The 24,232-nt window shown below is 43.3% G+C and overlaps 1 protein-coding gene across 1 annotated transcript; it reads right to left on the bottom strand.

The window, feature by feature from the left end:
* Positions 1-434: 434 nt before the first annotated feature.
* trim65 (tripartite motif containing 65) lies at positions 435-24,079 on the bottom strand. The gene is made up of 8 exons (XM_046356914.1): positions 24,004-24,079; positions 19,237-19,711; positions 19,015-19,110; positions 8,882-9,112; positions 2,750-2,918; positions 2,308-2,397; positions 1,859-2,076; positions 435-1,725 (listed from the first exon to the last, which is right to left on the bottom strand). Exons 2-8 carry the CDS (start codon positions 19,669-19,671, stop codon positions 1,417-1,419), a joined length of 1,548 nt encoding a protein of 515 aa, XP_046212870.1. The 5' UTR covers positions 19,672-19,711; positions 24,004-24,079; the 3' UTR covers positions 435-1,416.
* Positions 24,080-24,232: the final 153 nt, after the last annotated feature.

Here is a 24,232-nt window from a genome sequence, read left to right as displayed (position 1 = left end):
CTGGTTAGAGCCAGTTTGTGCTGTACGGTGAAGGGAAAAGAACACAGCATGGTACGAGATCTTCAGTTTCTTGACAATTTCTCACATGGAATAGCCTTCAATTCTCAGAACAAGAATAGATTGATAAGTTTTAGAAGAAATTTGATTCTGGCCATTTTGAGCCTGTAATCAAACCCACAAATGCTGATGCTCTAGATACTCAACTAGTCTAAAGGCCAGTTTTATTGCTTCTTTAATCAGGACAACAGTTTTCAGATGTGCTAAGATAATTGCAAAAGGGTTTTCTAATGATCAATTAGCCTTTTAAAATGATAAACTTGGATTAGCTAACACAACGTGCCATTGGAACACAGGAGTGGTGGTTGCTGATAATGGGCCTCTGGATACCTATGTAGATATTCCATTCAAAATAAGCCGTTTCCAGCTACAATAGTCATTTACAACATTAACAATGTCTACACTGTATTTCTGATCAATTTGATGTTATTTTAATGGACAACAATGTGCTTTTCCTTCAAAAACAAGGACATTTCTAAGTGACCCCAAACTTTAGAACGGTGGTGTACATATACTATTAACCTCTCGTTGAATGACAACATACACTTAATTGAAAAATCACTACTGTTGACCAATCACCGACAAAGGGGTGTAAACTTCGGCTTCGAACTTCAGGCTTGTCTCTAGAAAATATGTATGCACGAACAGCTGAAAACGATCTACCCCCCCCAACCCTAACTCAAAATGTTTAAAATTCAACTTCAATGGGATGATGTCAGAGTTGGGACATCCCTAGGATCCTGTTTAGACTTTTCCGTGCTCTCACAGACGCCATAATTGGACAGATACAATGATGCAATGTCTGGTTCCCGAATAATAACTGAACCTGTTGCCATAAGCCCCGTTTTTACCTGGTTCTAATGTGTGTTCTTTGTCCTGATCCTGTCAACATCCTGATTGTGCCCACATTTTTAGACAGGTGTTGACAATCAAGACACATTGTAATTTGATTGTGGCTGGAGGTCGTCAGACACACAGTGTCTGGATATTTTATCCGGATCCGGACAGAGAAACCATTTAAATCATAATTATTCCACTCTCTAAAATCATTGACAGGTGGCAACAGACTGATTACATCAATATGTGTCTTAAATAAATATTATTTTGAAAGCTGTGAAATAATTTGCATAAAGGGACAAGGAAATTTGGTCAAAATGGAGCCACAATGGACCAACCACAGGCACATTTTAATAGCATACTGTATGCTGACACATTTCTGGAAATGTAGGCACAATCAGAATGTTGGCAAGATCAGGACAAAGAACCCATGTTAGCACCAGGTATAAACAGGGTTATAGTTTCCCAAGACTAGTCCTATAAGAGATTGTTAGATCACGGTCATTCCCTTTCGTGTTGTCGTCATGGCGAGCAGAGGGTGATGCTCACGCCCTCCCCTATCCAACAGGCGGGGAACAGCTCCTGAGTGAAGGCACAGTGGAAGGCATGCAGCCGCGTATGCCCGTCTCCATAGTACGTCAGTGTTCCAGCCTCGTAGTCCAGCAGAATTCCGATGCGGGAGTGGTGGGAGTGGCCAGCCACCGTCTCCCGACGGCCGTTGTGCCAGGCACTCAGCTGGCGCTCATCCAGCTGGAGGCTCCAGGACAGATCGTTCATTCCCACCATGCACCTTTTCCCCTTTTCCTTCCTGGGGATGCCCTCGTAAGTCACCTGGGGGAGAGATGCAGGGGTCAAAGGTAGGAAGAGGTGCAGTCAAAATTTCTAAAGACACGGGCACAATTCTATACAGTATATACAAATATTTACATATCATTCGGCTGCCATGGCCTTCACATCTTCTTACCCCCAGGTAGGCCCATGGCTTGGACAACTCCAGCTCCCAGTAGTGCTTTCCGTGTTTGAAGCCCTGGAAGCAGAGCACCTGCCAGGTGTGGTCAAAGCGAGCTTCGTGGGCAGGGACAGGGCGCGGCCCAGAGGTCAGGTGTTCCGCCCGTAGGTTCTCCTGGCAGAGGAGCAGGTGACTGTTGGCTGTGCGAGGGTCAAAGGTCAGGGTGCAGCGGTCTGAGGAGGTGGGAGGTAGCATGAGAGAATACTTTTTTTTTAGGTGTAGAGTTTATTAGTCTAAATTAGCTCTGAAACAAAGGGTAGGTGATAGATCGCTTATGTTGGTAGTCTTCTGAACATCATTCAGGTTACTAATTATAGATTCCAGAAAAAATATATATGTTGTTATTTACAGTTACTGTGTTGATATCTGAACGTTTTATCTTAAAGTAAGGAACGACCACATACATTCACTGAGGCCCTCCTTCCCAGCGGGGTGGCATGGAGCAGCAGGACTGGGGACCACAGCCAGGACAGGGCGCTTATCCTGGGGAGAACCTAGGGAAGAGATGAGGTGGGGGGATGGGGAAAAGAAGGGAGATCCACAGACAGACATTTTAAAAGTTTAGAGATGACTATCCATTAAAACAACACACACAGCTCCAGCTAAATATAGAGCAGCTAAATATAGAGCATTTACCTCGGCAAAGTAAGACAATATGCTCCTCATACAATAAGGTTACCTTGCTTGTCCTGACCTTACACACAGCCTCCTCCTTCATACAGTGAGGTTAGGTTACCTTGTCCTGACCTCACACACAGCCTCCTCCTTCATACAGTGAGGTTAGGTTACCTTGCTTGTTCTGACCTCACACACAGCCTCCTCCTTCATACAGTGAGGTTAGGTTACCTTGCTTGTCCTGCCCCACAGCTGTAGACACAGCCTTCTCCAGGTCCTCAGACACTAGCTTGGAGATCCGTGAGAGGACGTCTGTCACCCCGCTGAGCCTCTCCTGCAGGTTAGGGGTCACATCCACTGGAATGTCCTTCATGCGAGGGACCTCCACCAGCCGAGACTCCTACAGAGCAAAGGAGGAAAATGATATAGTTTGATTGTCAATAATAATACAATATGGGAATTTTATCCCAAAGCTACTTAGTGCTAACATGTACATATATTTTATGTATGTGATTTATGCAGTGTTTTAGTACTCAAGTACAGGACTTGGACTCAAGTACTACTCGAATCCCAATTTTTTAAATATATATTTTTATTTTTTTATGTCTTGTGACTAAACTTGGTCTCGGCCATTGGGGACTCGGACTTGCCTTCCGATGACTGGTATTTTCACTTGGGACTGAATAGGCTACTATGATAATGTTGTGACTTAACTTTAATATTAATCTGAAGACTGTTATTCAACTAATTAACCAACTATGTGTAATTGTTACCCGATTTGAATTAACCATGTAACAATTAGCTCATTAGGATCTGGGGCACCACGACAGTGGTTATTTAAAGAGTTACCATCTCCTGAATTCAACTCTAAAAGGTCTTTAGCTATCACATCTATAACCAGACAACTTATTAATCATAACCTCGTATCATATCATCATTTTGAACAGTCGTAACCTCCTTGCAACTGCAAAAACCCAAGCCTTAACCACTGTGCCACGCAGGAGGCTAAGTAGAGACTCTGGGTTCGCGCCCAGGCTCTGTTGTGACCGGCCGCGACCGGGAGGTCCGCGGGGCGACGCACAATTGGCCTAGCGTCGTCTGGGTTATGGAGGGTTTGGCCAGTAGGGAAATCCTTGTCTCATCGCACACCAGCGACTCCTGTGGCGGGTCGGGCATAGTGCGCCCTAACCAAGGTTGCCAGGTGCACAGTGTTTCCTCCGACACATTGGTGCGGCTGGCTTCTGGGTTGGATGTGCGCTGTGTTAAGAAGCAGTGCGGCTTGGTTGGGTTGTGTATCGGAGGACGCATGACTTTCAACCTTCGTCTCTCCCGAGCCCGTACGGGAGTTGTAGCGATGAGACAAGATAATAGCTACTAAACAATTGGATGCCACGAAATTGGGGAGTAAAAGGGGTAAATTTCACACAAAAAACAAACAAGCACGACACAAATTGGTTAGATTATTTATTTACAAGCTAATTAAATGGGAACACAGGATAAACATACACTCTGCACCGGTTATTAACTGGAGACCTAATATGCGAAAACAGGTCCCTAGCGGATTGACAACAACATGGATGCTTGTTAAAGAAGAGATGGAGAAGGGGAGAGAGAGAGACAGACACTTAACATAGTCACATTCAGAAACTACTCTCACCTATAATAACCATATACTTTGCACACAAACCTGCGCCCGCATTGAGAAAGAAATCATGAATGTATTTCATGACATGGGACTTGGGTTCCCCGGGGGTCTCTCTGCCGTTTCCAGCTACAATAGTCATTTACAACATTAACAATGTCTACACTATATTTCTGATCAATTTGATGTTATTTTAATGGACAAAAGACAATTTTTTAAAATTTTCCTTCAAAAACAAGGACATTTCTAAGTGACCCCAAACCTTTGAACGGTAGTGCATATACACTGTGGCATACAGCAGGTCAGCCACCAGGGGGAGACTCGTCGAGGCCTGGTCGATGCCTGGTGAAAGACTGAGTATACATCACGAGGCGATGGCTCCATCTGCTGGAGGTGCCAGGTCTCGACGAGCTCTTCGGCCAGGGCTGATTGGGAGCTGGTGAGTAATCAAGGGCTGATTGCTCACCAGCTGTGCAAGGCCCATAAAGCTGCCAGAAGGGCAGCACACGAGAGAGTGGGGGAAGAAAGGACTCCTGTATAGTTGGTGATGGTTGCAGAGGTATGAGGAGGGAGTTCAGTTTTTGTGCCAGACAGGATACAGCAAGACGGTATCCCGGAGAGGGTCTCATGGGGGAGACCTATCCTTTTCTTTTTTGATTTATTATTTAAATAAACACCCTTGAAACCGAGCTAATCATACTGTCCGTGTCTGATCTGTGTAAATGTCTTGACCAAACCCCCTGGTCTGCCACAATACATCCTCACACACTAAGCTTACAAAACATTAAGAACACCTGCTCTTTCCATGGCAGACTGACCAGGTCAGTCCAGGTGAAAGCTATGATCCCTTATTGATGTCACTTGTTAAATCCACTTCAATCAGTGTAGATGAAGGATCGATATGGATTTTTAAGACAATTGAGACATGTATTGTGTATGTGTGCCATTCAGAAGGTGAATGAACCAGAAAAAAGATGTAAGTGCCTTTGAACGGGTATGGTAGTAGGTGCCAGGTTTGACTCAACTGTAACGCTGCTGTGTTTTTCACACAACAGTTTCAACAAGTAACAAGAATGATTCACAACTATGGGAAGCATTGGAGTCAACATGGTTCAGCATCCCTGTGCCTTTCGACACCTTGTAAAGTCCATGCCGTGACGAATTGAGGCTATTCTGAGGGCAAAAGGACGGTGTACAACTCAATATTAGTAGGGTCTCCTAATGTTTGGTATACTCTGTATACAGTGCCTTCGGAAAGAATTCAAACCCTTTGACTTTATCCACATTTTGTTGCGTTACAGCCGTATTCTAAAATGGATTAAAAAAATAATCCTCAACAATCTACACACAATACCCCATAATGACAAAGTGAAATCAGGTTTATAGAAATGTTTGCAAATGTATTGAAAATAAAAAACATACCTTATTTACATAATTATTCAGACCCTTTGCTTTGAGACTCGAAGCTGAGCTCCGGTGCATCCTGTTTCCATTGAGCATCGTTGAGATGTTTCTACAACTTGTCCGTAGAGCTCCGAGACAGGATTGTGTCAAGGCACAGATCTGGGGAGGTGTACCAAAAAAAATCTGCAGGATTGAAGGCCCCCAAGAACACAGTGACCTCCATTATTAAATGGAAGAAGTTTGGAACCACCAAGGCTCTTCCTAGAGCTGGCCGCCCAGACAAACTGAGCAATCGGGGGACAAGGGTCTTGGTCAGGGAGGTGACCAAGAACCCGATGGTCACTGACAGAGCTCTGGAGTTCCTCTGTGGAGATGGGAGAACTTTCCAGAAGGACAACAATCTCTGCAACACCCCACCAATCAGGGCTTTATGGTAGTGGCCCAGCCAGAGCCTGGACTTGAACCCAATTGAACATCTCTGGAGTGACCTGTGCAGCGACGCTCCATATCCAACCTGACAGATCTTGAGAGGATCTACAGAGAAGAATGGGAGAAACTACCCAAATACAGGTGTGCCAAGGTTGTAGCGTCTTACCCAAGATGACTCAAGTCTGTAATCGCTGCCAAAGGTGCTTTCAAGGGTCTGAATACTTATGTAAATGTGCTATTTCATTTTTTCATTTTTTTTGTGCTAAAAAATATATAAAAAAACAGTTTTTGCTTTGTCATTAATGGGGAATTGTGTGTAGATTGAAGATATTTTTTGTTTTAATCCATTTTAGAATAAGGCTGTAATGTAACACAATGTGGAAAAAGTCAAGGGGTTTGAATACTTTCTGAATGCACTGTAAGACTGTAAAAACACCAGGAAATCAGCTCCAAGTGCTCCAGCTCCAACTATTCCCACACATAATAGACAAATGTGATCGTAAACAATGTTTGAAATGATTGTTTTAGTCAAATATTTTATATGTTTGGGCTTCTTGCTGTCATTTTGCAGTCTACAAATTGGTCCTTCTGTAGCTCAGTTGCTAGAGCATGGCGCTTGTAACGCCAGGGTAGTGGGTTCGATCCCCGGGACCACCCATACGTAGAATGTATGCACACATGACTAAGTCGCTTTGGATAAAAGCGTCTGCTAAATGGCATATATTATATTATTATTATTATAATTATAAGTAAATATGTTCTATTACCTGCGCCTGAATCTAGTTGATGCTCTAGAGCAGACATGGGCAAACTACGGCCCGCGGGCCACGTACGGCCCGTTAGGCTTTTTAATCCGGCCCGCCGAACTTGTCCAAATTATAGTAAAAACCTCCTTTTTTCCCCTTTCCCTGCAATGCCCACGTTTCCCCAATAGATGGCGCACTCAAAACACATTGACCGTTGTTGGAGTGGCGCGTATTTGTCTTTATTTCACTTTAATTTTCACTTCGTTTCACGTCACCATTAAGCCCTTCTGTGAAAATGAGCTGACCAAAGAGAAGGAAAGTGGACAGCGAATGCCGAGTGTTTAATAAGGAGTGGACAACAAAATACTTCTTCACTGAAGTCCGATCAACGGCTGTATGTCTGATATGCCAAGAAGCTGTTGCGGTTTTCAAAGAGTACAATATCAGCCGTCACTTTGCCACGAAGCATGCAAACTACTGTCTTTTAATTAAGAGCAATGCGCATTTACGCACAGCAGCGGTACAGTAGCTTAATTAACACGCCGCACATCGCTCTTAATTTAAATTTTCAGCTGCAGGTAGGATATTTAATACAGCCTATGTCTGTGTGCTTGGCAACGATACACGTGTACTGTTTGCGCGTGAAGGCGAGGGCGTCCGTGGCGAGTTTGTAGAGCGCGCGGTCAGGACAATCCATCCATGATTTTGCGGAGTTTAACACAAGTAGATATTATTGAGCTTGAGTATTTTGTTGTGTAATAATGTTTTGAATGTTGAAAGTGATTCCATTTTTCAATAAATGTTGATTTCTTTAACTTTGCACCTTCGATTGAAACTTATTAAAAACAGACGCAATCTTGATAAATCACAGTGCGTATGTTATTTTAATCTATTTACATTTCCTCCTCCCAGTATCTGCGAAATAGTATGTAAATGCCATATCTTGCATATTCCTTGAGACAAATTTATTAACTGATAAGGGCTATTTTTCACATTTGAAAGACAGTTAATAAATTGGGTTGTAGTGTTCTTACTGTGCTATGAGGTTTGCACACACTACATTTAATGCTTTAGTATATCCGGCCCAAACACTCCCTCCAAATGCTCCTGGCCCGGCCCCTCTGTCAAATTTTAGAATCCATTGTGGCCCGCGAGTCAAAAAGTTTGCCCACCTCTGCTCTAGAGTATTTGGAGACTAATGAAGTACAGTCCCAGGCTTCCCCAAACAATGGTAGTGTTACATCTGCCCCTGCCACACCCTCTACTTCTCATTTTGTGTCTCCCTAACCTGCCACAAGCCCTCCAGTGCTCTCTCTTTGTGGGTGTATCTGATTGTGTGAGTGGAGACAGGTGTGCTGGAGTCAGAGCAGATCCCCACCAGCTGCAACCTGTTCCATAATCAAGACCTCTACAAATACTCAGGACTGCCACTTCCACACTGCCAGATTGTAGCCTCTGCTCAGTCAGTCTGCATTTCAAGCCGTTTGTTTCTGCATAGATCTTATTATCCTGTGGTGCCTGTTTTCCCTAGCCTAATGCTGCTTTTCTCTACTCTACAGTTCCGTCTGCTCTGACTCTGGTCCCTGTCGCCAGTCCCTCGTCTCGTCAATCCTGCATCCCTGCCCTGGACCCCCGCTCTACTGCTTCCTTGGATTCCGCTCCGGACCTGCTTACCTTGCCCCTATTCCCCTTACCCCAGCCTCAGTTCCTAGTTTCCTGCTACGCGCCCGAGCTCCCCCTGGCCTGCACCCCATCTCCCCAGCTTTTCAATAAATACCTTGGTAACCTTATTGCTGTCTCCTCGTCTGAGTCTGCACTTGGGTTCAATCTTGTTATATCCTGATGTGATTAGTTTACTGGGGAGTAGAATATATCAATGGTCTGTAAAAAGAGGATGCTGCCTGAATCAGGAGGGAACGGCGTCAGTGCTAAATATCAAGATTATCAATCTTTTTAAACATTTCTATTACTCTGCTCTGTGCACACTAGGCTTGAGTCTCCTAACCGACAAGTTTTATAGCAGTGAATGCATACATGTAAAACCAGCTCTGAGATAAATGATCAGCATATTGTTTTTGGGGATAGGTCATTCTGTATGCTGGTAAAAATCCAATCTATTTGGGAAAATATGTCAATGCTAACCTGTATTAGCTGGATGTCGGGCAGGTTGCGAAGAGTTGCGATCTGGCTCTGGCGCTCCCCGAGTTGCTTGGCCCTCTCCTGTAGCTCCTCCAACCTAGCCTCCCCCTGGGAGAGGGAAGCCTCCTTCTCCTGCTCAATGAAGTTCTCTGTAGACTCCTGTTTCTCTGCTAGCACCTTCAACAGCATGGAAAACTTGGCATTCACCCAGTGGGAGGTCTGCTGCAGGGTCACCTACAGAGGGGGAGAAGTTGGGGGTGAGAACAGTAAGAGGGGAAACATTTACCATATGGAGACAAGGATAGTAGTAGTATTTAGGATTGTAGTTTTGACTGCAGTGAGAGGTGTCAACTTTCCAATAAACCAATATTGAAATTAGGGCTGGCTTGTGTAGCTGCAGATTATAGATGTAGACAGTCATGAAATTTTAAAAACTCATTACGTTTACATTTTATGTTTTAAACGAACAGCTGAATGCATTCGTGCGGCTGAGTGTTTCCACAGTTACATATTTTTTTACATGTGCATCTTTTCCTTTCAAGCGGATTCAATTCATTCCTAGATACATTGGCTCCGATACGATACAGGAATGATACGTTTTAGTTTTAAGTGAACCGGTTTGAATAGAGAACTAATCGATGCGCTTAGTTGCGATTCGATGAACGAACATTTGTTGCATTGACACATTCATTTTCCAATTCAAATCTGCTGCTGTTGGAGCTCATGAGCTGGGCCTCTCTGAGCTGGATTTGTCTGTTTGATGTGTGTGAACTTGTTTTCCTATCTTGTCAGGACCAGCTATTTTAGGTTTAAAGGTTCCGGGTTAAAGGGACACTTGAACTCATAGACTTCCAGTCATTGCGCTAACGCGAGTTGGCAATTAAACTGGCGCTAGTTAGCAACTTCCTTTAAACTGCACGCAGAGACATAAAAATGGTATCGACAAGTTCATCTGACTCTAGGAATGTAGACAAGGGCCTCATTGTGTGTGTGTGTGTGTTTGTGGAGGTGGAAGTGTTTAACTATTCTTTTGGGGATCAGTAGTCCCCACAAGAATAGTAAACAAATATTTGACCAACTCTGGACATTTTGTTAGTCAAATGCTATTTCTAGGGGGTTTAGGCTTAAGGTTAGAATTAGTGTTAGGGTTAGAATTAGGAGCTAGGGTTAGTTTTAGGATTAGGAGCTAGTGTTTAGGGTTAAGGTTAGGTTTTGGGGTTAGGTTAAGAGTACGGGTTAGGGAAAATAAGATTTTGAATGGGACTGAAATGTGTGTCACAAGACTGTGTGCATGTGCGTGCGTGTAGCATACCACCCTGCATCCCCATACTGGCTTCCCACTGAAGCTAAGCAGAGTCGGTCCCTGGATGGGAGACCAGATGCTGCTGAAAGTGGTGTTTGAGGGACAGTAGGAGGAACTCTTTCCTCTGACCTAAAAAAATATCTCAATACCCAAGGGCAGTGATTCGGGACATTGCCCTGTGTAGGGTGTGTTGTATTTCGGATGGGATATTAAATAGGTGCCATGACTCTGTGGTCACCAAAGGACCAATGGACATAAGAGTAGGGGTGTTAACCCTGGTGTCCTGGGTAAATTTCCAATCTGGCCCACACCACCATCATGCCCACCTAATCATCCCCAGCTTCCAATTGGCTCATTCATCTCCCACCTCTCCCCTGTAACTACTCCCCAGGTTGTTGCTGTAAATGATAATGTTTTCTCAGTCAACTGACCTGGTAAAATGAGGGTTAAATAAATAAAAAAGTGTGTGTGTATGTAAATGATGTATGTACTATGTAAGGACCTGAGCTGTGCCATAAAACGAGACTAAACATCTACCACCCCACTATCAGATTAAGGGGGTGTTTTTTTTGTTGGTCCGACCACTTTGGGTTAGAAATCACCATCACCCACTAATTAATTTTTGCAGATTAAGTGTTTGAGCTAGTGTTGTATAACATGTATTGTTTACAGATTAACATTCTAATTTCCATTAGAATGGAGTCGGAGGGGATGGCTGCCATTTTATGGGCTTCTAACCAACTGTGCTATTTTGTTCGTTTTTTTGCGTTGTTTGTAACTTATTTTTTGACTTATTCACTACATAATGTTGCTGCTAATGTTTCTTATGACCGAAAATAACTTCTGGACATCAGAACAGCGATTACTCACCTCTAACTGGACAAAGATTTTTTTATTTAACGAGTTTGACGCAAAGGATATACGATTTCTCGGGAACGGGCCCAAATCCCTGCCATTTGCGTGAAGAAAAGAAGGAGAAAAATGGGGCGGAGGTCAGGCTGCCTTCTGAGAATTTGTAGGCGAGTGAGTAAACTCCTACGATCATCCGTTCTACTGGTCAACGTGCAATCATTGGAAAACGAAATGGATGATATACGATCAAGACTATCCTACCAACGGGACATTAAAAACTGTAATATCTTATGTTTCACCGAGTCGTGGCTGAACGACGACACTGGTAATACAGTGCTGGCGGAATTTTCAGGACAGAGAAGCTACGTCTGGTAGGACGAGGGCCAGGCGTGTGTGTCAATTTGTCAATGACAGCTGGTACGTGATGTCTAATATAAAGTCTTGAGGTATTTCTCGCCTGAGTATATTATGACAAGATGTAGACCACACTATCTACCAAGAGAGCTCTCATCTATATTATTCGTAGCTGTCTATTTACCACCACAAACCGATGTTGGCACTAAGACCACTTTCAACCAGCAGTATAAGGCCATAAGCAAACAAGAAAATGCTCATCCAGAAGTGGCGGTCCTAGTGGCCGGGGAGTTTAATGCAGGCAAACTTAAATCCGTTTTACCTCATTTCTACCAGCATGTCACATGTGCAAACAGAGGGGAAAAAACTCAAGACCACCTTTACTCCACACAGAAAGGCATACAAAGCTCTCCCTCGACCTCAATTTGGCAAATCTGACCACAATACTATCCTCCTAATTCCTGCTTACAAGCAAAAACTAAAGCAGGAAGTACCAGTGACTCGCTCAATACGTAAGTGGTCAGATGACCCGGATGCTACACTATAGGACTGTTTTGCTAGCACAGACTGGAATATGTTCCGGGATTCATCCAATGGCATTGGGCAGTACACCACCTCAGTCATCGTCTTCATCAATAAGTGCATCGACAATGTCGTCCCCACAGTGACTGTACGTACATATCCCAACCAGAAGCCATGGATTACAGCCAACATCTGCATTGAGCTAAAGGCTAGAGCTGCATCTTTCAAGGAGTGGGACACTAATCCGGACACTCATAAGAAATCCCGCTATGTCCTCAGTAGAACCATCAAACAGACAAAGCATCAATACAGGATTAAGATTGAATTCTACTACACCCAGCCGCGAGCTGCCCAGTGACGCAAGCCTACCATACGAGCTAAATGCCTTTTATGCTCGCCTTGAGGCATGCAACACTGAAGCATGCATGAGCGCACCAGCCGGTCTGGACGACAGTGTGATAACACTTTTGGAAGCCAATGTGAGCAAGACATTAAAACAGGTCAACATTCACAAAGCCGCGGGGCCAGATGGATTACCAGGACGTGTACTCAAACCATGTGCGGACCAACTGGCAAGTGTCTTCACTGACATTTTTAACCTATCCCTGACCGAGTCTGTAATAGCTACATGTTACAAGCAGAATACCATAGTCCCTGTGCCCAAGGAAGACAAGGTAACCTGCCCAAATGATTACCACCCTGTAACACCATGAAGTGCTTTGAAAGGCTGGTCATGGCTCTCATCAACAGCATCATCCCGGATACCCTAGACCCACTCCAATTAGCATACTGCCCCAACAGATCCACAGATGACGCAATCTCAATCACACTCCACAAGGCCCTTTCCCACCTGGACAAAAGGAACACCTTGGTGAGAATGCTGTTCATTGACTACAGCTCAGCGTTCAACACCATAGTGCCCACAAAGCTTATCACTAAGCTAAGGACCCTGGGACTAAACACATCCCTCTGCAACTGGATCCTGGACTTCCTGACGGGCCGCCCCCAGGTGGTAAGGGTAGGCACCAACACATCTGCCACGCTGATCCTCAACACTTGGTCCCCTCATGGGTGCGTGCTTAGTCCCTTCCTGTACTCCCTGTTCACCCATGACTGCATGGCCAAACATGACTCCAACACCATCATTAAGTTTGCTGACACCAAACAGTGGTAGGACTGATTACTGACACCAATGAGACAGCCTATAGGGAGGAGGTCAGAGACCTGGTAGTGTGGTGCCAGGACAACAACCTCTCCCTCAATGTGAGCAGGACAAAGGAGCTGATTGTGGATTACAGTAAAAGGAGGGCCGAACAGGCCCCCATTAACATTGACGGGGCTGTAGGGGAGCAGGTCGAGAGTTTAAAGTTCCTATCATGGTCCAAACACACCAAGACAGTCATGAAGAGGGCACTACACCTTTCCCCCCTCAGGAGACTGAAAAGATTTGGCATGGGTCCCCAGATCCTCAAAAAGTTCTACAGCTACACCATAGAGAGCATCCTGACCGGTTGTATCACCGCCTGGTATGGCAACTGCTTGGCACCTGACCGTAAGGCGCTGCAGAGGGTAGTGCGTACGGTCCAGTATCTCAGCTTCCTGCTATCCAGGACCTATATACTAGGCGGTGTCAGAGGAAAGACCAAAAAATTCTCATAGACTCCAGTCACCCAAGTCATAGACTTTTCTCTCTGCTACAGCACAGCAAGCGCTACCGGAGAGCCAAGTCTAGGACCAAAAGGCTCCTTAAAGCTTCTACTCCCAAGCCATAAGACTGCTGAATTATTAATCAAATGGCCACGCAGACTATTTACATTGACCCCCCCCCCATTTGTTTTTACACTGCTGCTACTCGCTGTTTATTATCTATGCATAGTCACTTTACCCCTACCTACATGACCCCCCCCATTTGTTTTTACACTGCTGCTACTCGCTGTTTATTATCTATGCATAGTCACTTTACCCCTACCTACATGACCCCCCCATTTGTTTTTATACTGCTGCTACTCGCTGTTTATCTATGCATAGTCACTTTCATTTTAAAACTCTGCATTGTTGGTTAAAGGCTTGTAAGTAAGCATTTCACGGTAAAGTCTACACCTATTGTATTCGGCGCATGTGACAAATAAAGTATGATTTGATTAGTAATGACATAGTCAATGAATATATAAATATAAAGCACTTTGGATTTCCCCCCCATCTCAAAATGAAATGGTTTGGACCATTTGGATGTTTTTACAGAGTGCTCTTCTCTCCTCCTCTCGCTTCACCATGCAGTGCACCACGCAGAAGTGATTGCTTTCCTCGTTATGAAATCATCAACTCCACACTGTATATCTAAAGATGACCATATACACTGATTGTTTAAAGCAAAACTACTAAAACTATTGCTGATGGTGAACCTGAAACCTGAATTTTTGTATGGAGGTTAGTGTCGAATTTGGTCAACAAAAAATATAATAGTTAATTTGCTACATGAGGCTTATTTGATCTAATAGAAGTTTTGTAATGGTTAGGTTGTTATAAATGCACTCATATAAGAATCTATGTAACTTACCCAAAAACAACTTTATATCAGAGTTATGCCTGTTGTGACAGACATGGAGGACTCATCACTGATATAACCTGTTTTAGCATGGACATTGAGGGCTTCCACCATTTGAAAGTAGTCAACTGGGTGGGGATTCCTACAAGTTGGGAGCAATCAGCCAATTTTTTATTCAACCTTTATTTAACTAGGCAAGTCAGTTAAGAACAAATTCTTATTTACAACGACGGCAAAATGATTAAAAATCCAATTAAATTCAATAAAAATATAGGACAAAACACACATCACGACAAGGGAGACAACACTACATTTGTTGAGAGACCTAAGACAACAACATGTCATGTGTTGCTGCCATGCTAAAACAGCATGGTAGCAACACAAAATGACAACAACATGGTAGCAACACAACATGGCAGCAGCACAAAACGGAGTACAAACATTATTGGGTACAGACAACAGCACAAAGGGCAAGAAGGTAGAGACAACAATACATCACGTTAAGCAGCCACAACTGTCAGTAAGTGTCCATGATTGAGTCTTTGAATGAAGAGATTGAGATAAAACTGTCCAGTTTGAGTGTTTGTTGCAGCTCGTTCCAGGCGATAGCTGCAGCGAACTGAAAAGACGAGCGACCCAGGGATGTGTGTGCTTCAGGGACCTTTCAGAGAATGTGACTGGCAGAACGGGTGTTGTATGTGGAGGATGAGGGCTGCAGTAGATATCTCATAGGGAGGAGTGAGGCCTATGAGGGTTTTATAAATAAGCATCAACCAGTGGGTCTGCGATGGGTATACAGAGATGACCAGCTTACAGATGAGTGCAGTGATGTGAACATTTATTACTTTAAAATTGAGATGGGCTCAATGGCGCTGCCCATGCTGTCATGTCATCTCCATGGTCTGTTGTTGACACACGTATTTGCTCCCTCATTGGCTAGAATGGTCCCACCTGATCTCGCCTCTTCCCGCATGCCTTCCATCTTTGAGGACATGTATTTCCAATTTTAGCGCAGTCACTCAAATATATTGTCAATATAATAGACAATCTTTGAGTATAGCCAGATGAGAGTTGTCTCCAGTATCTTACTTTTATTTCGGCAAAACACAATTTTCAACAGCGCATAGATAATAACCTAGCAAATTACATAGGTTGTAATTTTAAAAATAAAACCTAATATCAGGCATGCCATTTTAGCATTTGAATCATAAAGGTGCCACTCCTATGTGCAAGATCAGGAACAGGCCTCCTACCTCGCGTCAGTCAGTGAGTGATGCTAGGCACAATGCGCAGTTTGACTAGGCTACTGATATTGCCTGGGGTTGTTCGGCATGCAAAATTACTTGAAGATAAATGACTGTCAACACAGTTACATGTAGTTCTGACAGTGAAGGGGAGGACGCATCAAATCTAATTTTATTTGTCACATGCGCCGAATACAACTGGTGTAGACTTGACTGTGAAATGCTTAATTATGAGCCCTTCCCAACAATGCAGATTTTAAAAATAAAATAGTAACACGAGGAATAAACTAAAATACACAAGAATGGAGCTATATACAGCGAGTACCAGTACCAGGTACAGTGAGGAGAACAAGTATTTGATACACTGCCAATTTTGCAGGTTTTCCTACTTACAAAGCATGTAGAGGTCTGTAATTTTTATCATGGGTACACTTCAACTGTGAGAGACGGAATCTAAAACAAAAATCAAGAAAATCACATTTGTATGATTTTTTAAGTAATTCATTTGCATTTTATAGCATGACATAAGTATTTGATCACCTACCAACCAGTAAGAATTCCAGCTCTCACAGACCTGTTAGTATTTCTTTAAGAAGCCCTCCTGTTCTCCACTCGTTACCTGTATAAAAGAAACCTGTCCACACACTCAATCAAACAGACTCCAACCGCTCCACAATGGCCAAGACCAGAGAGCTGTGTAAGGACATCAGGGATAAAATTGTAGCCCTGCACAAGCCTGGGATGGGCTACAGGACAATAGGCAAGCAGCTTGGTGAGAAGGCAACAACTGTTGACGCAATTATTAGAAAATGGAAGAAGTTCAAGATGACGGTCAATCACCCTCGGTCTGGGGCTCCATGCAAAATCTCACCTCGTGGGGCATCAATGATCATGAGGAAGGTGAGGGATCAGCCCAGAACTACACGGCAGGACCTGGTCAATGACCTGAAGAGAGCTGGGACCACAGTCTCAAAGAAAACCATTAATAACACTCTACGCCGTCATGGATTAAAATCCTGCAGCGCACGTAAGGTCCCCCTGCTCAAGCCAGCGCATGTCCAGGCCCGTCTGAAGTTTGCCAATGACCATCTGGATGATCCAGAGGAGGAATGGGAGAAGGTCATGTGGTCTGATGAGACAAAAATATAGCTTTTTGGTCTAAACTCCACTCGCCGTGTTTGGAGGAAGAAGAAGGATGAGTACAACTCAAAGAACACCATCCCAACTGTGAAGCATGGAGGTGGAAACATCATTCTTTGGGGACAGGACGACTGCACCGTATTGAGGGGAGGATGGATGGGGCCATGTATTGCGAGATCTTGGCCAACAACCTTCTTCCCTCACTAAGAGCATTGAAGATGGGTCGTGGCTGGGTCTTCCAGGATGACAACGACCCGAAACACACAGCCAGGGCAACTAAGGAGTGGCTCCGTAAGAAGTATCTCAAGGTCCTGGAGTGTTCTAGCCAGTCTCCAGACCTGAACCCAATAGAAAATCTTTGGAGGGAGCTGAAAGTCCGTATTGCCCAGCGGCAGCCCCGAAACCTGAAGGATCTGGAGGTCTGTATGAAGGAGTGGGCCAAAATCCCTGCTGCAGTGTGTGCAAACCTGGTCAAGAACTACAGGAAACGTATGATCTCTGTAATTGCAAACAAAGGTGTCTGCACCAAATATTAAGTTCTGCTTTTCTGACGTATCAAATACTTAAGTCATGCAATAAAATGCAAATGAATTACTTAAAAATCATACAAAGTGATTTTCTGGATTTTTGTTTTAGATTCCGTCTCTCACAGTGGAAGTGTACCTATGATAAAAAAAATTACAGACCAGTAGGAAAACCTGCAAAATCAGCAGTGTATCAAATACTTGTTCTCCCCACTGAATATGTGCAAAGGTACGAGGTACTTGAGGCCAGAAAGCAGAGTAAAGTGACTAGGCATCAGGATAGATAATAATAAGAGTAAAATAAAGAACAGAGCAGCAGCAGCAAATGATGAATATAAAAGTGTGTGCGTATATATTTGATGGGTTCTGATTTCTAAACTTGAAATATTGTTAATCATCAGGTATCCCATTGAAATGAGGAGTGCCACAGTCTGGTTTCTACACCAGAAGTTAATCTGTAGGAGGAATGTATATGGTGGAGTCAATTAAGCTTGGAATGTACTGAGTAAAGTTAAGGCAATCACATGGTTGCAGTCACTGATAAGGGTGGAGAGCTGTGGTTTAGGTCAGGCCGAGGTCAGGTCACATTAAGGGAGAAGGAACAGTTTTTTACCCGCATCACTTAACTTCCTGCCTAGCAATAAAGATGTCATGTTTAGAGGGAAGGAAGAGACTTCACCCAAATTGAGGTATATACACTTGTGCTGGTGGAAACACATCTTTGTCTGTTCAGCTGTCTGACCCTTTGGGTGAATAAACTTGGTTTGAGTTTTTATAGTTGTCCGTCTGTTTTTACCCTGTTATTTAGAACCTAACATAGTGTATGCGTGTGGGGTGTCAATGTTGTGAGTGTGTGTGTTTATATAGTCTAGTGAGTGTGTGTAGGGTCAGTGCAAGACAGAGTCAGTGCAGATAGTTTGGGTACCCTTAATTGACTATTTAGCAGTCTGGCTCTTTAGAAGTCTTATGACTTGGGGGTGGAAGCTGCCTCGGAGCCTGGTCGTCCGAGAGCCAATGCTCTGGTACCGTTTGTCGAACAGAAGCTGAGTGAACAGTCTATAGCTTGGGTGGCTGGAGCCATTGACAGTTGTTACAAAAGATGAGAGGTATTTTCAGAAGGTAGAAAAATGTACAAAACATTTTTGTGAACCGGCATTTTTGTGGACATTTTGAATGAATTTTTATGACCGATGCTACATTTTGATCGGTTTGGGGTCCGTAGACTGATGCACTTGTATCTTAAACATTTGAATCATGGACAGATGCCTATGTGAATCGTTACATCCCCATTTACAACGTGATTAAACTTTGCTGAAACAAGCAAGGTGTTGTAGAAAACAAGTCTTAGGCTTGCCTAGACAACGCACCCCTTTCAGCAGTAGCACCTGCATTCAGGAGTAGAGAACAAAATATGCGTCTTAAATATATACTGAATGATTATGAAGTGGCTGCAGTCATATGGCTGACAAATAACCTTCATTCAAATGTCCATGACCGTCACGGCCCTAATTTGAAACAATGCGACTAATATCCTACAAATCTACTTTGGAAGTAGAGGAAACCTTTTCACAATGAACCATAAGGCCTATCCATTGACTATGGTCCTTTCAATATGAAGATGTAGGGACGGTCACTGTAAAAATCAACTTTACCTTGGCTTTGGTGATGTTCTCCGTCAGCTCAGCGATGCTCCTCTCAGTCTTCTCCATACATATTCCCACCTCCACACTCTTCCTCCTCAGTAGTAACTGTTCAGATAGACAATACCACAATGAGTGTAGGCAGCCAATGGGGCTGTGGCAGATTTTGTTTTTGTTCATCTCTGTGACAGTCACAAGAACATAGGAGCCACTTACGGTCCGTCTGACACTCACCTCTCGGTTCTCCTTCTCAGCCTCCACCAGCACTTTCTCGTGGTTCTTACACTCGGAGATGGCACACTCGCAGCACACACACATGTTGTCCTTCCGGCAGTAGTACACCAGGGGCTTCTTGTGTCGGTCACACAGAATCAGGGGCGTGGCTCTGGCCATGTCACCCCTCATAACCGGTACAGTGTCTCTACCGAATGCACCGGCACTGTTCGCTGTGGCCTCAGCCAGGACGGACAGGGACACGTTGCGTTTTAGGATGGGTCTAGTGGGGAATTTCTCATTGCAGATAGGGCAATGCGGCCCGATGTCGGACTTGGACTTGGTGTCCCAGTGAATCGTAATGCAGTCTCGACAGAAGGTGTGACCGCATGGGATGGTGACTGGGACTTTGAAGCGGTCCAAGCAAATGGCACAGGACAAATTATGGGTCTCCATCCCTCCAGTAGATCTGTAAACAGAACACACCTCTTCAGATCTGTGGAGAGAAATGAATGTGAGAAGTTGGACATGATGTAGGTTGCTGATACAGTAGCTACATAACATGCATATGGATTTCAATCTTGATTCTAAGATTGCTTCATGCTGTAGCTAGCCATGATACTGTCACATTATTGTGTACTGGCCTACTGTAACATGTTCATTTATTTATTATCGACAGAATCACGAGATAAAGAGCCATTTAGGACAGGGGTCTTAAACCTTTCTTGCCCAGGGACTACCGTCCAGGCAAACCGGCGACCCCCATCATATGTTAGCAAAAAATATATAATTCACATCTTATCATCAGGTGAATGCCAAGGAGAAGTAATCAACATTTTAAAATGAATAGATTTTTGCATTATTCTGACCTCCCCACACTACAATTGGAAAAGGAAGTGTAAACTCTTAACACAGCCAGTGGAGGATGCTGAGGGAGGACGGCTCATACTAATGGCAGGCTAACCATGTATTTGATACCATTCCACCAATTACGCTCCAGCCATTACCACGAGCCCATCCTCCCCAATTAAGGTGCCACCAACCGCCTGTGAACACAGCCTATTAGATATTAGGAGTTGAGAAGTAAAGTTGACATCGTGAGAAAGATGTTCTCCTCTTCTCTACTATAGGTATGTAATTCAAGGTGTGCTTATTCTATTAGTGATAGTCACAATTTTTCTTTATTTTGACTATTTTCTACATTTACATTTACATTACATTGTTGAATAATAGTGAAGACATCAAAACTATGAAATAACACACATGGAATCATGTAGTAAGCAAACAAGTGTTCAAAAAAATCAAAATATATTTTAGATTCTTCAAAGTAGCCACCCTTTGCCTTGATGACAGCTTTGCACACTCTTTGCATTCTCTCTACCAGCTTCATGAGGAATGCTTTTCCAACAGTCTTGAAGAAGTTCCCACATATGCTGAGCACTTGTTGGCTGATTTTCCTTCACTTGCGGTCCAACTCATCCCAGACCATCTCAATTGGGTTGAGGTCAGGTGATTGTGGAGGCCAGGTCATGATGCAACACTCCATCCCTCATCCAAATAGCCCTTACACAGCCTGGAAGTGTGTTTCATGTCATTGTCCTGTTGAAAAACAAATGATAGTGGGACTAAGTGCAAACCTCCTCCATGCTTCAGGGTGGGAACCACACATGTGGAGATCATCCATCCGTTCACCCACACCGCGTCTCACAAAGACAGGGCGGTTGGAACCAAAAATCTAAAATTTGACTCATCAGACCAAAGGACAGATTTCCACCGGTCTAATGTCCATTGCTTGTGTTTCTTGGCCCAAGCAAGTCTCTTCTTCTTATTGGTGTCCTTTAGTAGTGGTTTCTTTGTAGCAATTCGACCATGAAGGCCTGATTCTTGCAGACTCCCCTGAACAGTTAATATTGCGATGTGTCTGGTACTTGAACTCTGTGAAGCATTTATTTGGGCTGCAATCTGATGTGCAGATAGATAACATGAATTAACTTATCCTCTGCAGCAGAGGAAAAAAATCTGGGTCTTCCTTTCCTGTGGCGATCCTCATGAGAGCCAGTTTCATCATAGCACTTGATTGCAAAAAAAAACATCAAATTTTCCAGATTGACTGAACGTCATGTCTTAAAATAATGATGGACTGTAATATCTCTTTGCTTATTTGAGCTGTTCTTGCCATAATATGGACTTGGTATTGTACCAAATACGGCTGCTATCTTCTGTATACCACCCCTACTTTGTCACAACACAACTGATTGTCTCAAACACATTAAGGAAAGAAATTTCACAAATTAACTTTTAACACAGCGCACCTGTTAATTTAAATGCATTCCAGGTGACTAAGTCATGAAGCTGGTTGAGAGAATGCCAAGAGTGTGCAAAGCTGTCAGCAAGGCAAAGGGTGGCTACTTTTAAATAACACTTTTTCGGTTGCTACATGATTCCATATGTGTTATTTCATAGTTTTGGTGTCTTCACTATTATTCGAGAATGTAGAAAATAGTAAAAATAATAATATATATATATATATATACACACATAATATATATATATATATATTATATACACACATAATATACACACATAATATACACACATAACACACACACACACACACACACACACACACACACACACACACACACACACACACACACACACACACACACACACACACACACACACACACACACACACACACACACACACACACACACACACACAGTGGGGCAAAAAAGTGTTTAGTCAGCCACCAATTGTGCAAGTTCTCCCACTTAAAAAGATGAGAGGCCTGTAATTTTCATCATATGTACACTTCAAATATGACAGACAAAATTAAAAAGAAAAATCCAGAAAATCACATTGTAGGATTTTTAATGAATTTATTTGCAAATTTTGGTGGAAAATAAGTATTTGGTCACCTACAAACAAGCAAGATTTATGGCTCTCACAGACCTCACAGACCTGTAACTTCTTCTTTAAGAGACTCCTCTGTCCTCCACTCGTTACCTGTATTAATGGCACCTGTTTGAACTTGTTATCAGTATAAAAGACACCTGTCCACAACCTCAAACAGTCACACTCCAAACTCCACTATGGCCAAGACCAAAGAGCTGTCAAAGGACACCAGAAACAAAATTGTAGACCTGCACCAGGCTGGGAAGACTGAATCTGCAATAGGTAAGCAGCTTGGTTTGAAGAAATCAACTGTGGGAGCAATTATTAGGAAATGGAAGACATACAAGACCACTGATAATCTTCCTCGATCTGGGGCTCCACGCAAGATCTCACCCCGTGGGGTCAAAATGATCACAAGAACGGTGAGAAAAAATCCCAGAACCACACGGGGGGACCTAGTGAATGACCTGCAGAGAGCTGGGACCAAAGTAACAAAGCCTACCATCAGTAACACACTACGCCGCCAGGGACTCAAATCCTGCAGTGCCAGACGTGTCCCCCTGCTTAAGCCAGTACATGTCCAGGCCCGTCTGAAGTTTGCTAGAGAGCATTTGGATGATCCAGAAGAAGATTAGGAAAATGTCATATGGTCAGATGAAACCAACATATAACTTTTTAGTAAAAACTCAACTCGTCATATTTGGAGGACAAAGAATGCTGAGTTGCATCCAAAGAACACCATACCTACTGTGAAGCATGGGGGTGGAAACATCATGCTTTGGGGCTGTTTTTCTGCAAAGGGACCAGGACGACTGATCCGTGTAAAGGAAAGAATGAATGGGGCCATGTATCGTGAGATTTTGAGTGAAAACCTCCTTCCATCAGCAAGGGCATTGAAGATAAAACGTGGCTGGGTCTTTCAGCATGACAATTATCCCAAACACACCACCCGGGCAACGAAGGAGTGGCTTCGTAAGAAGCATTTCAAGGTCCTGGAGTGGCCTAGCCAGTCTCCAGATCTCAACCCCATAGAAAATCGTTGAAAGTCCGTGTTGCCCAGCAACAGCCCCAAAATATCACTGCTCTAGAGGAGATCTGCATGGAGGAATGGGCCAAAATACCAGCAACAGTGTGTGAAAACGTTGTGAAGACTTACAGAAAACGTTTGACCTCTGTCATTGCCAACAAAGGGTATATAACAAAGTATTGAGATAAACTTTTGTTAATGACCAAATACTTATTTTCCACAATAATTTGCAAATAAATTCATTAAAAAATCCTACAATGTGATTTTCTGGATTTTTTCTCTCTCATTTTGTCTGTCATAGTTGAAGTGTACATATGATGCAAATTACAGGCCTCTCATATTTTTAAGTGGGAGAACTTGCACAATTGGTGGCTAACTAAATACTTTTTTGCCCCACTGTATATATATATATATATATATATATATATATATAACCTAATATACACGGTATATATACTGTATATTTAGGAGAATGACCATGGTGACAGTTGGACATTATGAGCAACTCGACCATTACAAAGGAATTAACGTTATACACTATGAGATGTTGTCATTTGATGCCATAAGGTGAGTGGGTCAAACGATGCTACATAGGCTATAGCAAAGCCAGCAGTTTGTAGCTAGCCTAGCTATATCAAATGAATGACATCACAGTTGATACTATCCATGGCGCTAACGTTAACACATAGCTAATGTAGCTAGCTAACGTTACTTTGTAACCATGATTACAGTAAAAAGACAGCTATCAAGTAGAAATATGAGTAACGTTACAGTTTTATGATACTAGCCAAACGGATTTAAGGTACAACTTTTCACATATATCATTCTAGCTAACATTCCACTTAAAAGTAAATGTAGCTCACCAGTGCAATATAATAAATTAGGGCATCTGACGTAAATACAGTTGCTGAGAATCCGCCTTGCCGAAATACAGCGTTCACGACAACTGGGAATTTGGAAAAATCGAGGTAAAATCACGACGTCGGTGATCTGCAGTTCGGAAAGTCGGAGCTCTGGAAAGAGGCCCGATTTGGAATTCCTAGTTGGATGATCATCCATTTTTCTCAGAGTTTGTTTTTCCGAGTTCCCAGT

This window comes from Oncorhynchus gorbuscha, linkage group LG07, assembly GCF_021184085.1.
Source record: "Oncorhynchus gorbuscha isolate QuinsamMale2020 ecotype Even-year linkage group LG07, OgorEven_v1.0, whole genome shotgun sequence".
Taxonomy (NCBI): domain Eukaryota; kingdom Metazoa; phylum Chordata; class Actinopteri; order Salmoniformes; family Salmonidae; genus Oncorhynchus; species Oncorhynchus gorbuscha.
Note: the sequence above shows the minus strand (reverse complement) of the source record. Positions and strands in the feature narration are given on the sequence as shown.